Here is a 13556-nt window from a genome sequence, read left to right on the forward strand (position 1 = left end):
TCCCCCCTCCCCCCTCCCCCCCGTTCCCCCCTCCTCTTCCCCCTCCCCTCCTCCTCCCCCGCCCGGCAATGCCGGGTACTTCTGCTAGTATAATATATATATATATATATATATATATATATATATCGGGATTTAAATTTAATTCAAAAATTGATCCAGACGTCTATTCTCTTTGAAACATTCAAACCGACAGAGGTAGTTATTTATCACAGCATCTAGAATTTTCACCTTTACTCAACTCCGTATCGCTGTTATTTGTTGGAGCAAAAGGTCAACTGAACTTTATAGATATTTCGATATAATGAATAATTTGCAATAATATAATGTAAAGAATAATTTGCAATAATATAATATAATGAGTAATTTGCAATAATATAATATAATGAATAATTTGCAATAAAATAATATTTTTACAATAAAATAAAAGAATACAATAAAATAATACAATAAAACAATTTTTTTTTTGTTACCTCCACCACCTAAGGTTATGTCATCACCTCTGTTTATCACCTCTGTTTGTCTGTCTGTGAGCAGGATGTTTCAGAAAGTTATGGACAGAATCAGACGAAAGGAAATATTGATTAAATTTTGGTGAAGATCCGGATCCGGATTCGAGAATTCTTCGTGATTATTTCCCATTGAGGGATGGTGCTAAAATCAAATTATAGCACAACATCCCAAAATGTTTTGGACGAATTCGAACAACACTTAGTGGATGAGTTGGGCAGTTGGCAAGAACAAGCTGATCAGATTTTGGTTCAGGTCTGCATCCAGATCCGGCCTATCAGTCGGATAGAAAATGTAAACTGTTCAGCCTGGCGGAGGTATGCTCTCTACCGAGTGCCACTCTAGAATTTTTAATTTTTTTTTGGTATACTTGGTCGAGGCTCGCACAAGAAGCCAACACATAGAACATATAACAAAGGGGTACTCAGAGAATAAAACTTGGAGAACAGTATAATAAACTTCTTGCAGGGGATGAATTTTATCTCAACAATAAATAACAAATATTTACCTTACCCAAGAGAATTGAAAGAAGGGGAACCAAACTTAATGAAACGAATGACTCTTCAGGAAATGTTTATGAGATCATTGAATCATTGTAAACAAGAGCGAGAATTGCTTTGTAATACATATCCCCGACCCATGTCATATTTTGCAAGTCCAAAAAGGGCACAACTCTGAAAAAATTTACGAAATGCCCTGAAACTTGAACATGTTCTGTAACTTATCATTATAAAGCCATGTACCAAGTTTCAGTTGAATATGTTAAATGGTCAGGGCAGAAAGTCTGAAAACCACAGGTGGTACAAACGAATGGACACAGAGGGATAGAAAACCTATCGTCCCCTCCAGTGAAACCAGGAAGGGAGTAATAAACTTTAAGTGTTGGTTCAACCTTTTCACAAAGCCGATGTGTCGTACCCTACCCCTCATTATTCCTTACATCCCCTATTTCTCCAGGTCTCCCTCTATTTTGTCCTTCAACCCCCTCTTTCTCTCTACTCTACTTTTTTTTTTTCCTGTTGTATCCTGATTCATTCAGTGTTGTAGCTTTTCCACATTCATTGACTTTGTATACCAAATAAATGAACTAGAACTGCGAGCAGTGATGATAGGCTTCCAGCTCTGTGGCCACCATACCACATGAGTGATGATGTCATAGTTTGCAAAAAAAATAAATCCTCATGTGTTGTCAATCATAACTATGAAGTTTTGGATTGATCCATTCACAGATTCTGGAGATATAGATTTTCAAATATTTCTGCCTTAAATCCAAGATGGCCACCGTACCCTGTGACTGACGTCATAGTTTACAAATAGTAGGTGTACTGGAAAGTAATGTCGTTTTCTAAGCTGTGTGCACAGCTTAAAAAACGACGTTACTTTTGGGTACATGTCATCTTTTCCCCACATCAGTAGTTGATCATATGTATAACATTTGACATTGATCTGTTGAGCAGTGCGTCAGAAAAGATTATTTAATTTTTTGCTTAAATTCAAGATGGTGGCCAAACCACACTGACTGATGATGTCATTGTTTGCAAATATTTTTCTCCCTTCGGTATGTAAACATAGGCTTCAAGTTTCATATTGATCTATCGATTTTGTAGAAGTCGATTTTAAAGTTTTATTTTAAATCCAATATGGCCGCTAAACCACATGACCGATGACGCTGTTTTTGCAAACTTTTATCCCCGTGGTTAGGCGATCGTATTTGTAAAATTTTACATTGATCCGTTCAGCAGTTCTGGAGAAGACGTTCAGTTTGACATAATGGGCAATGGCAGCCAATGTAAGTCAAGATTGCAAAAAAAAAAGTTGTGACGCACTAAGTTAAATTGGTGTCTATAATGAGTTAAAGTTTTGTAGAGATAGCTATAACGGTTTTCTCGGAATCATTTACATAAGTTTAGTGAGAGTAATAAAAATTATCCAGTGTTTTTAACAATAAATAACGTTTTGTATTGTAAAATCCAAAAGATTCTGTAATCCGAATACTGTTCTGTCCCAAGGAATTTGGATTTGAGAGTTTTCACAGTATGTCGATGTAAAATACAAGTTGGTGTGCATTTTATGGCATCATCGCCGACTGGGCATCCTCCGTCGTGCGAAGTCCTTCCTTGGCACACCTGAGCTCCTCACCACATACAAGGCTTTCATCCGCAGCTCAATGGAGTACTGCTCTCCCCTCTGGGCTGGTGCTCCTGCCTCACACCTAGCTCGTCTTCACGCTGTTGAAACCAAAGCATTCAGAATCATTGGAATCTCCCGCGATGACGCTAACTCCAAGGGCCTCTCACTCACGCACCGCAGGCAGGTTGGTGGTCTTTCCGTCTTCTACCGACTCCTCTCTGGCCTTGCCCCCTCAGCTCTCTCTGGGCTCTGTCCCGCAAATATTCCTACAGGTCGCACAAGATCTGCCTGCAACCCTCTTATGGTCAAACTGCCAAAATCAAGACTTTCTGCTCACCTTCACTCCTTCATTCCTCTTTTCTCCCGCCTCTGGAACAAACTCCCTCACTCTCTTCAATCCCACTCCACCCTCCAGGTCTTTAAAACAGCTGTTCACCACCATCTCTTATCTTCTCCCATCCAAAACCTTGATATTTTCTACCCCCGATAATTTCACCCCAATTCCACTTTTTTGAAATACCAACTTCTGTCCTGGAAGTCCTTGGTGTTCTTGTGTTTTATACTTCTCCCTCCCTTCCCACGCCTCCTCCCCCCAAGCCCTCTCCCTTCCACACATCTCCCTGCTCTCAAATGTTGTGTTTGTGTGCTTCCCCTTCTCTCCCCATCTTGTCTTCTGCTCCCTCTTTTTATATATTTTGTTTGTCTGGTTGTTTTGTTTGTGAAATAAATGTCAGCTCTTTCACGAGCCTCGATTCAGTATACAAAAAAAATAAAAAATATATGATCATAGTTTATTATAGGTTGAACATGGCTATCAAACAAGCCTATAATCTTCTCCCACAATACCTACCAATTGTGGAATAAAAAAGCAGCAACAAACACACTAACTTGTGTGTGATGTCACAGCACACCACTGCTTTACCACATGGTGTCCTGCACTCTCAAGTTATGGGCCTGCATTATCCTTTTTACTTTATCCTTTTTTCAAATCTTTGAGCTGTTCGTTTTCTAGGTTCCATACGTCCTTGAGAGCTGAAATTTGGCCCACGGTCCTCTTTTCTGGTACATTTTCATCTATCAAAATTTAATTGAAAAAAAAAGAAAAAAAAAAAAGTTTGTAGCCCTAAATACATGTTTTTTTCGTTTACGTGTTATTTGTATTAAAGTGCAAGAGAAGCAAAGGCCAAAACCTGGCAATCAACAGAGAGCATCTTTTGCCTGTCATTTTAGACCTAACAGCAAGGTGTACAATACCTAAGGAATTCGTTTTGATCTTACTGCCAGGTATAGGTTGAGGGATTTAATTGGCTTGGCCAGAGAGGGAAGTGGTGGGAGCAGTGCTACTGATTTAGGAATGGGAATGAGGTGTCCCTGAACCAAGACTTGAGCATCCAAAGCCCTTTCCTTGACAGCCAACCAGAGATAAAGGTCGTTTTGCTAAGTTATCAATTGTGTTCACATGTGTAACAAGGATGTGATTTGAAGGATGTATTGTAAAATCCTTCCCGTGTTCCTTCTCGCTTCTTGATGTATTATAAAATTCTTCTAGAATTGTAAGCTCGTGTGGCGCGCCATCCCTCGCTGATTGACGCACTGTTAGATTTTTCTATTGTGCTGGAGCAAGCATGTTGTTTTCCATCCAGGTGTGGCGGATGGTGTAGGCGGTTGGCGGGACTATGGCGTGGACCCCTCGCGTTTTGCAGCGAGTCTGATGCATGCATGCGAGCGAGTGGTGTCGGAGGGTCGATTTCAGCCCGATTGTCCCGTTGGAATCATTACGGCTGCTTACCGTGAACTGCACAACCATAAGCAGCCGCTCTGGGGTGAGCATCTCTTTCCCGGCCTGTGTTGCCCTCTCTCGTTGCATTTTGTCATATTTTCATTACGATCACTGCCTCACTTGAGACTGCCTTGCTATCTGGGATAAAAAATTTCATGGATCTTGTGGAATCAAAACGAAAGCCATTCTTCTGTCCAAGGTGAAAAGTGTGTACCAATGCATAGGCCTACATATACTTTTTTAACATTACTATTATTACCGATTAATACTTGTTGTTGGAGCTGGGGAATTTATTTTGTCATCATTGTTAGGTCCCCACAGCTAGACATACAGTATCACTTTAGCTCACCTGGAACGTAGTTCCGGGGAGCTTCTGGGATGGTGCGTCGTCCATCAATCCATAAACACTTGCAACTTCTCCGAAACTGCTGATTCGACCTTTAGAACCTTGATGATTATGATTGATTAGAACCCATTAGACAATTAAAACTTTAAAGACCACATTAGACCCTTTAGAACCCTTTAGATGACACGAGACCCTTTAGACCTGTAACTACTGTTGGAGCATATCCTTTAAACCCCCTTAGAACCCATGACTCTTTAGACTGCTTACACCACTTGACCCTTTAGACCAGTGGTTCCCAAACGTTTTTGTTCAGGACCCAAAATTAAAAATCGCATTCGCCTCGAGACCCAAGAGGTACCTATAATACAATTGTCATACGTACCTATGATATGATATGATACCTATGGTACCTATGATACAATTGTCAGAGAAAACACTTTCGACGTGAACCTCTTCCCCCCCCCCCCCCCCTTAACCCCGCACCATAAAAACTTGGATTTTGAAGTTTCTTTTTTTTTTCAAGTTTGGGTCGTGACCTTTGGTTTGGGAACCCCTGCTCTCGACCCATTTAGACACTTTAGATCCTTTTTAGATTATTTAGACCCCCTTAGACTCCTGAACACCTTTACGTCTGTTCTTTTGACTGCTCAGACCTTTACGTCTGTTAAGATCAGAGATTCACTTACCATGGCATTGTTATTCATGCCTCCGCATGTTGCGAGCCAGAGGTTGATAGACGTCTGGGTCAGGACTGGGGAGTCGTGGATTCGCTGGATCATGGGGTGTGGCGCTGTCGGTATCTATGCAGGAAGAGGAAAGTCAGTCTTTGAGTCCTTGGTGCTTCCAGTCTTGCTCTACGGATGCGAGATTTGGACCCTTATCAAGGGCCAGAGATTGAGACTTGATGCCTTTGGAACCAAGTCTCTTTGGAGAATCCTTGGCTATCGCTGGTCGGACTTCATGTCCAATGAGCGGTTGCTGAGAGAGACTCAGATGAGATTGTTTCCTGTATGGTCAGTGAGCGTCAACTGCAGCTGTATGGACATGTGGCTCGTTTTCCAGACGCTGATCCAGCTCACCAGATACTCTCAGAAAGGGAGCCTCGTGAGTGGAGGAGGCCAACGGGCCGACCACGTTACTCGTGGTTGCAGCAGGTTGATCGGGATCTCAAGGAGATAGGGATGGGCCAGGCATCAGCCTGGGGGATGGACAGACGGAGGCCCCTGGAGTACCGTCGGAAAGTGGATGCAGTGACTCGCTGCTCTGACGCATGCTCCCATACCTGACCAGAGATCTTTAAACCCATTAGACCCTTTTAGACCTTTCTTGAAAATTACCCGTTTAGATCTTTCGAACCATTAAGATTGTTATAGACCCTTTAGACATTTACACCCCTTAGACCTGAATAAAACATATCATGGAAGAGCAAATTGAGATTTATTTTGTCACTAATCTACACAGATCAACATACCCCATAATGTCAGTCTTTTTTTTTTCTTTTTAGAATTTTTTACAAAATGGTAAAAAAAAATAAAAAATTAAATGCAGAAATATTTAATTTACGCAAGTATTCAACCCCCATGTCCCCCGCCCCAGCCCTCTCCCTTCCACAGATCTCCTGATGTCCCTGTTCTCCGCTGTTGTTGTGCTTCCCTCTCTCCTCCTCTTGTATCCCACTCCCTTTATTTTTATGTTTCATGTGTGTTTCTGTTTATGCTTTTGTGTTTTATGTGCTAGCTCTTACATGAGCCTCGATTTCGTATACAAAAAATAAATAAATAAAAACTGAGTCAATACTTTGCAGAAGCGCCTTTGGCAGTGATTACAGATTTCAGTCTTCTTGGGTATGTCTGTATCAACTTAGCACATCTGGATTTGGGGAGTTTCTCCCATTCTTCCTTGCAGATTTGTTCAAGTTCTGTCAAGTTGGATGCGGAGCGTCGGTGATGAAATTTTCAACTCTTTCCACAGATTCTCAATGGGATTCAAGTCTGGGCTTTGGCTGGGCCACTCAAAGATTTTCACATTCTTGTTCTAAAGCCATTGTCCTGTTGGAACGTAGATCTTCGCCACAGTCTAAGGTCTTTTGTACTCTGAAACAGGTTCTCCTCAAGGATTTGCCTGTACATTGCTGCATTCATTGCTCCCTCTATCCTTATAAGTCTCCCAGTCCCTGCCTTTGAAAATCATCTCCATAGCATGATGCTGCCACCAATGGGGATGGTGTTAGATGGGTGATCTGTGTTTGGTTTTCGCCAGACATAGCACTTTGCATTGAGGTCAAAGAGTTCAATTTTTGTCTCATCAGACCACATGATCTTTTGCCTCATTCTCTCAGATTCTTTCACGTGCCTTTTTGCAAACACCAGGCGTGCTGTCATGTGCCTTTTTTTATCAAGAGTGGCTTCCGTCCACTCTCCCATAAACCCTAGATTTGTGAAATGCTGCTGAGACTTGTCCTTCCGGCAGGTTCTTCCATCTCAGCCAAGGAACTCTGTATTCTGTCAGAGTGTTCATTGGGTTGTTGGTTACCTCTCTGACCAAGGCCCTTCTTGCCTGGTTGCTCGGTTTGGTCGGACGGTCAGCTATAGGAAGGGTCTGGGTAATTCCATATTCTTTCCATTTCCTAATGATGGACCTAACTGTGCTCTTGGTAACTTTCAATACTCCAGAAATGGTTTTATACCCTTCCCCAGATCTATGCCTCCTCACAATTCTATCTCGGAGTTCTATGTACAGTTCCTTGGTCTTCATGTAGAGTTTCTGCTCTGACATTCACTGTCAACTGTGGGACCTTGTATAGAAATGTGTGTATCTTTCTAAATTATGTCCATTCAATTGAATTGGCCACAGGTAGACTCAAATCAAGTTGTAGAGATATATCGAGGATGATCAAAAGAAATTGGATGCACCTGAGCTCAATTTGGAGTGTCATAGCAAAGGGGTTGAATACTTATTGACTCAAGACATTTCAGCTTGTCGTTTTTAATTATTTTGTAAAATAAATTCCACTGACATAATGGGGTATTATGTGTAGATCAGTGACAAAAAAAATCTGTAACAATGCTGTAACACAACAAAATGTGAAAAAAGTTGAAGGGGTGTGAATACTTTCTGAAGGCACTATAATTGTCAGGTAGCCTTCGACCAGATAACGGGTTATGGGGCAAAGTGGTTTACAGTTGTAAAATCATTGTTTTTGTAAAAGGAATTCATTACTAGTGGTTGAAGAAAGCTGTGTTATGTCAAAGTTGGTGTGTGGAATGTCATGATGAACCAGCCAAGGCTGCAGTAAGGCTTGGACAAGAGCTTTGGAATAGTAGGATGTGCCTTTTCAAGGTTTCATATTAATCGGACAATTACTTACCGAGCTATGTCCAAAAAACGATTCAACCAATCAGAGAGCAGCGAGCTATCGCGTGTGCCGAACGTGGCGAACACACTCTGCCTCGGATGGCACATTTGAGAGCGTATTCATTTATTTCCCGTCGGCAAACTATGTTGGCGCTATGTTGGCGTTAAACGATGTTTTAAAACTAATTAAAACCCCGGGGGGATTGTCACTGTACTCGCAAGCCGTTCGCCGTTCGCTTTGGCATTGCGAATGGACCAAAACATTTCATGCACCAAACCATTTCATGTAAAGCGTTCGCCGTTCGCTTTGGCGTTGCGAATGGACCAAAACATTTCATGGACCAAACCATTTCATGTAAATAGAGGGGGGGGGGGTTGTCACCGTACTCGCACCCACGTACCCACGTACGGGCATTGCACCCACGTACGGGCATGCCCTAGTAGTAACAAAACGAAGATCAATGCAGCCAAAGGCTGCAATGAATTTTGGAAAGACAGTGGCACCTCAGGAAAAATAAGCAACTCATGAGATAAGAGTTGGGTTAGGGGGGCACCAGACCGCTGTTGTTGGCCTTGAGGGAGATATAAATTGCCGACAGTTTGTGTCGGAGGGGCAGGAGAGAGGGACATGTAGACGGAGAGGAGGCCCAGCTGTGGTGTGCTTAATTTCTTATGGCAAAATTAATTTTTTTCAACTGAATCATCCAGTAAAGAGTGAATCAGGAGCTCTGTCCGCGTACCGGAACTGGTTCCGCAACTCCCAAGCCCTAACTAAAGAACCAACTTCACTCTACGATACGCAGGTCGTTCTTACCTACTGTACTGGTCGGTTGTCTCATCGACTCTGCTGCCTTGCTGTTTTCTCGGAGATGACTTTGAAGCAGGAATCTCCTTACTTGCTGCATCGAGCTCTTCGCCTGTTTGCCAGTATGCATGCTCCTTAACTGCGCAGTCCAGAAATCAACGTCAAACACCTTGATCTGTGCATTCAGGTTCGTCTGCGCACTTCGGTGATACCAAGCTCACCCTCTGAGGACTATTTGCAACGCGACAGGCCGGTCGGATTTCATCCCGTGCGCAACCACTGAACACGATCCTTTTGAACGTGTTCACAGCCAACCCTTCATCCATTTGTAACGTGCTCAAGTTTATTTTACAAACTGGTTACCCAAGATGAGTCACCACCTCGAAAGTCGTGAATTAATTGAAATCTGTGACATTTGTACTCTATTACTGACATTTGTACTCTATTACTTTGGGGATTCGTTGGAAAATCATTATGGGTTGCTTTTAATTATTGGTATTAGTTTTGAAGGTAGAAAGTAGGGGTTAATAAAATTGTTTATTAAATATCCTTATGCCTCCTGTTCTGTTGGCTTCACTGGTGAAACAACAATTGGGGCATATTATTGTCTTTAATATTTTCTGCTGTGACATCCTCTAGGTTAGTGGTGCACAGATTAACAAACAACAACAAAAACGCATTCGTGCATAAAATGCCAACGAAAGACGAAGGTATTTGCTGGAGCGCATGTGATGTTTCGACACGGCTGGCAGGATGGCTCAGAGGTTAGAGCCTTATACCCTGGATTTGAATCCCGACCCGACTATAAACCGTCATCCCGATGTTTCACGTTGAGGGACCGGCTGTCCCTTGAAAGGACTAGGCCTGAGGACCCGTCTGCTAGCACTGGGTGTGTTGCTGGACATTGAAAATGTCATGGCGAGTCGTTAAATGGAGGCGAATTATTTCGGGCACCCTGAACAAATTGTAGATTCCTGCCCAAATCGCTTTCGATTGAATGTCGGTTCTAGTCGACTGTTTTGCAAAAGACTTGGGCCAAAACCATTCCTGCTCGACTCAACAAGAGTAGCAGAAATTTGAGTAGTAGTAGCATTAGTGGGAGTGCTCATCGATTATATGATGTCTAAATAAATAGTGTTCTTGAAATTCCATTTAATCACTTTATACTTTTTGATCAAAAATAATTTCTTAAATGATCCCGAATTTTTGTGGGAATGATCGGAGGTGATGCAATCTGTTTTGATCAACTATTTATTGGGCCGAGTGTGGAATGCAACACAACAACAACATGCATGTTAAGGCCATTTTCCCTGCTAGAGCGGGGGTTAGCCTTGCGGTCCCCATGACGATGTTCTCCATTTTGCCCTATTTTCTGCATCTCCCCATGTTAACCCCCTTGCCCGCATTTCTTCTTCCACCATCTATAGCCAAGTCTTTCTCGGTCTTCCCCGTCCTCTACTTCCTTCTACATTCATTTCCATCACTCTTCTCAACCAGTCACTTTCATCCTTCCTCAACACATGACCAAACTAAACGAGTGTGGAATAGCTGAACAAATTTTCCATATTGATGACCCCACAGGGAAATTGTAACATTGGCAATGGTGAACGTTTTGGTAGCTGCCTGGCAGTTTTGAGGCAAAAGCACAAGTAGCATCGTTGGATGAAAAACACGAGTTCCGGGTCTTCTCTAAAACTTATCCCATGATGTAAAAACGACCCTTGAGGAATTTCGTCGAATTTATTTCGTTTTTCTCTCCTCTGCTCTTCACCTCTTGATGTGCCGTACTCAGGTAGCAGCACGGCCTGTGTGGTTGTGCTGGAACGCACTTCACGGCGTCTCTTTGCCGCCAACCTGGGAGACTCTGGGTTTGTGGTGGTACGGGCGGGAGTTGTGGTGCATCGTTCGAATGAACAGCAGCACTACTTCAACACACCGTATCAGCTTGCCATAGCACCACCTGAGGCTCAAAACCTTGCCCTCAGCGACAGGTATGCCATGTAGGGGATTGTCATCAAACGGCTCGAACTTACGAACACCATCTCCATCCTGGCTCACCTGCTTTTGCTTACCTGCTGCTCGGTTGCTCTGCTTTGCTTCAAACGTTTTGGACGACTTGAGCTTTTGATCGACTCTTTTTCTTTATTTGTTTTTCTTGTCGATAGACTTTAATCCCAAGGAATTGTTCAGGAATGCTTTGTTTTATATGAAATGGAAGTGACGTTGTGTAAATCCTCGTCATCGTCCCCTTTGAGCAAAGCGGAAGTTGATTCCTGTCTCGACTCCTGCCCGCCCTACCATTTGTTGGTGTTGTTGTGTGCAGCCCAGACATGGCCGATAGCTCCTGGTTTAATGTGGAGCTTGGAGACGTCATCGTCACAGCAACGGATGGGCTTTTCGACAACCTCCCTGATCACATGATCCTCGACGAGCTCCGCGGCATAAAGGTTCCTCGACCGTCCTTCCGGCCTCTACCTCCTGCTAGATCTCTTCGTGCATCTCCAATGTTTTGTATCGCCTTCAGATCGATGCAAATTTTCTGCTCGATCCGTGTTTTCCTCTTACATTCTCCTCCCTCTTCAATCCTTTTCCAGGACTCTTCAGAAGCCAGCTTGCGTCGCATAGCGGAGAACATGGCGCAGCGTGCACGGCGCCTCGCATACGATCCCACCTACATGTCTCCATTCGCCCATTCCGCCTGTGACAATGGTCTTGACGTTACAGGCATGAAGGGATGGGGTGGGATGTTTGGGGGGAGGGGTGAGGGATTGTGGAATGGGGATTATGATGAGATGATATTTATATGGTGGATCTAGATCTGTTTTGTGACTCGGCTTTTTGGTCTGACATCTTTCCTACTTTGCAGGTGGCAAGCCAGATGACATCACGGTTCTTCTCTCCGTTGTAACAGAATATGCAGGAGACTGACCATCGGCTGTGCTTCATTCAAATTCCTACCTTTTATTTCTGTCCTCTCCCTGTCACTTTGATGTCCTGAAAACCCTTTGTTGAAACCTCTTCTGATTTCCCAACCTTCTTTCCCCCTCCCTCCTCATCTCCTCAATGACCCACGTCACCTTGTTTCCCTACCTTCAGTTGGCACCCCCTGCACGTCTGATCTCTCCCATTTGAGATCGGACAGATGTGTCCGTGTCTGTGAATATGCATCTCTGTGTTGCTGAAGTGAGCTCGATCTCACCGGTGTACATAACTTCACGAAGTATTTAATTAATAAAGCCTCATTTCTATTAAACAACAAACTATGGCTCTTGATCATCATTGTTGCATTTTATTTCAAGACTTAAAACTGACGAGTTTGATTGTAACAGATTTGTGTGCGAGTACTATTTCGATCTGAATCGCCAAATGCCTGAAGTCTTCCGAGTGCTTAACATTGTTGTGTGGAATTGTTAAATAATACACGATGATAATTGCACCAATTTGGACAGGATGGGAGGGCAGGGATTTGTTTTTATGACTCCACCCACGAAGTCACGGAGGCATTATGTTTTCAGGTTGTCCGGCTGTCCGTCCGTCTGTCCGTGAAAGGTTTTCGTTACCGCGATAACTTGAGAACGGCTGAAGGGATCTTGGTCAAACTTGGTGCAGGTATGTATGAGGTAAAGATGAACCGATTAGATTTTGGGGTCATGAGGTCAAAGTCTGTATTAGGTCTATAACTTGAAAACGGCTGAAGGGATCTTGGTCAAACTTGGTGCAGGTATGTATGAGGTAAAGATGAACCAATTAGATTTTGGGGTTATGAGGTCAAAGGTCAAATTCTGTATTTTTTTTGTATATAGAGTCGAGGCTCGTGAAAGAGCTAACATTTATCAAACAAAGAAGTAAACAAAGTATATAAAAATGGGAGCGGTCGACAAGATGGGGAGAGAAGGGGAGGAAGCACACAAACACAACATTTGAGGGCAGGGACATCGGGAGATGTGTGGGAGGCAGGGGGCCTGGGGGGAGGCAGGATAGGTATAAAACGCAAGGACACCAAGGACTTCCAGGAAACAAGTCGGCACCTCAAAAAAGTGGATTTGGGGTGAAATTAGCAGGGGTAGAAAAGATCAAGGTTTTGGATTGGGGAAGATAAGAGATGGTGGTGAACAGCCGTTTTAAAGATCTGGAGGGAGGAGTGGAATTGAAGAGAGTGAGGGAGTTTGTTCCAGAGGTGGGAGAAAAGAGGAGTGAAGGTGAGCAGAGAGTCTTGATTTTGGCAGTTTAACCATAAGAGGGTTGCAGGAAGATCTTGTGCGACCTGCAGGAATATTTGGGGGACAGAGCCCAGAGAGAGCTGGGGGGGGGGGGGCAAGGCCGGAGAGGAGTCGGTAGAAGACGGAAAGACCACCAACCTGCCTGCGGTGAGTGAGTGAAAGGCCCTCGGAGATAGCGTCATCGCGGGAGATTCCAATGATTCTGAACGCTTTGGTTTCAACAGCGTGAAGACGAGCTCAGTGTGAGGCAGGAGCACCAGCCCAGAGGGGAGAGCAGTATTCCATTGAGCTGCGGATGAAAGCCTTGTATGTGGTGAGGAGCTCAGGTGTGCCAAGGAAGGACTTCGCACGACGGAGGATGCCCAGTCGGCGACTGGCTTTGGAGGCCAGCTTGGAAATGTGGTTTTCCCAGGA

The 13556-nt window shown here is 43.6% G+C and overlaps 1 protein-coding gene across 1 annotated transcript in view; it reads left to right on the plus strand.

Annotated features, from left to right (window-relative positions):
* Positions 1 to 12182, plus strand: part of PPTC7 (protein phosphatase targeting COQ7) — a 128689-nt gene extending 116507 nt beyond the window's left edge. The window contains exons 2-6 of the mRNA XM_078783152.1: positions 4281 to 4460; positions 10715 to 10913; positions 11246 to 11369; positions 11517 to 11646; positions 11789 to 12182. Coding sequence (XP_078639278.1) covers positions 4281 to 4460; positions 10715 to 10913; positions 11246 to 11369; positions 11517 to 11646; positions 11789 to 11850 — 695 coding nt within the window. The 3' untranslated portion in view covers positions 11851 to 12182. The remainder of the gene's footprint in view (positions 1 to 4280; positions 4461 to 10714; positions 10914 to 11245; positions 11370 to 11516; positions 11647 to 11788) is intronic.
* The last annotated feature ends 1374 nt before the right edge of the window (positions 12183 to 13556 follow it).

This window comes from Myxine glutinosa, chromosome 8, assembly GCF_964187855.1.
Source record: "Myxine glutinosa chromosome 8, kmMyxGlut1.1, whole genome shotgun sequence".
Taxonomy (NCBI): Eukaryota; Metazoa; Chordata; class Myxini; order Myxiniformes; family Myxinidae; genus Myxine; species Myxine glutinosa.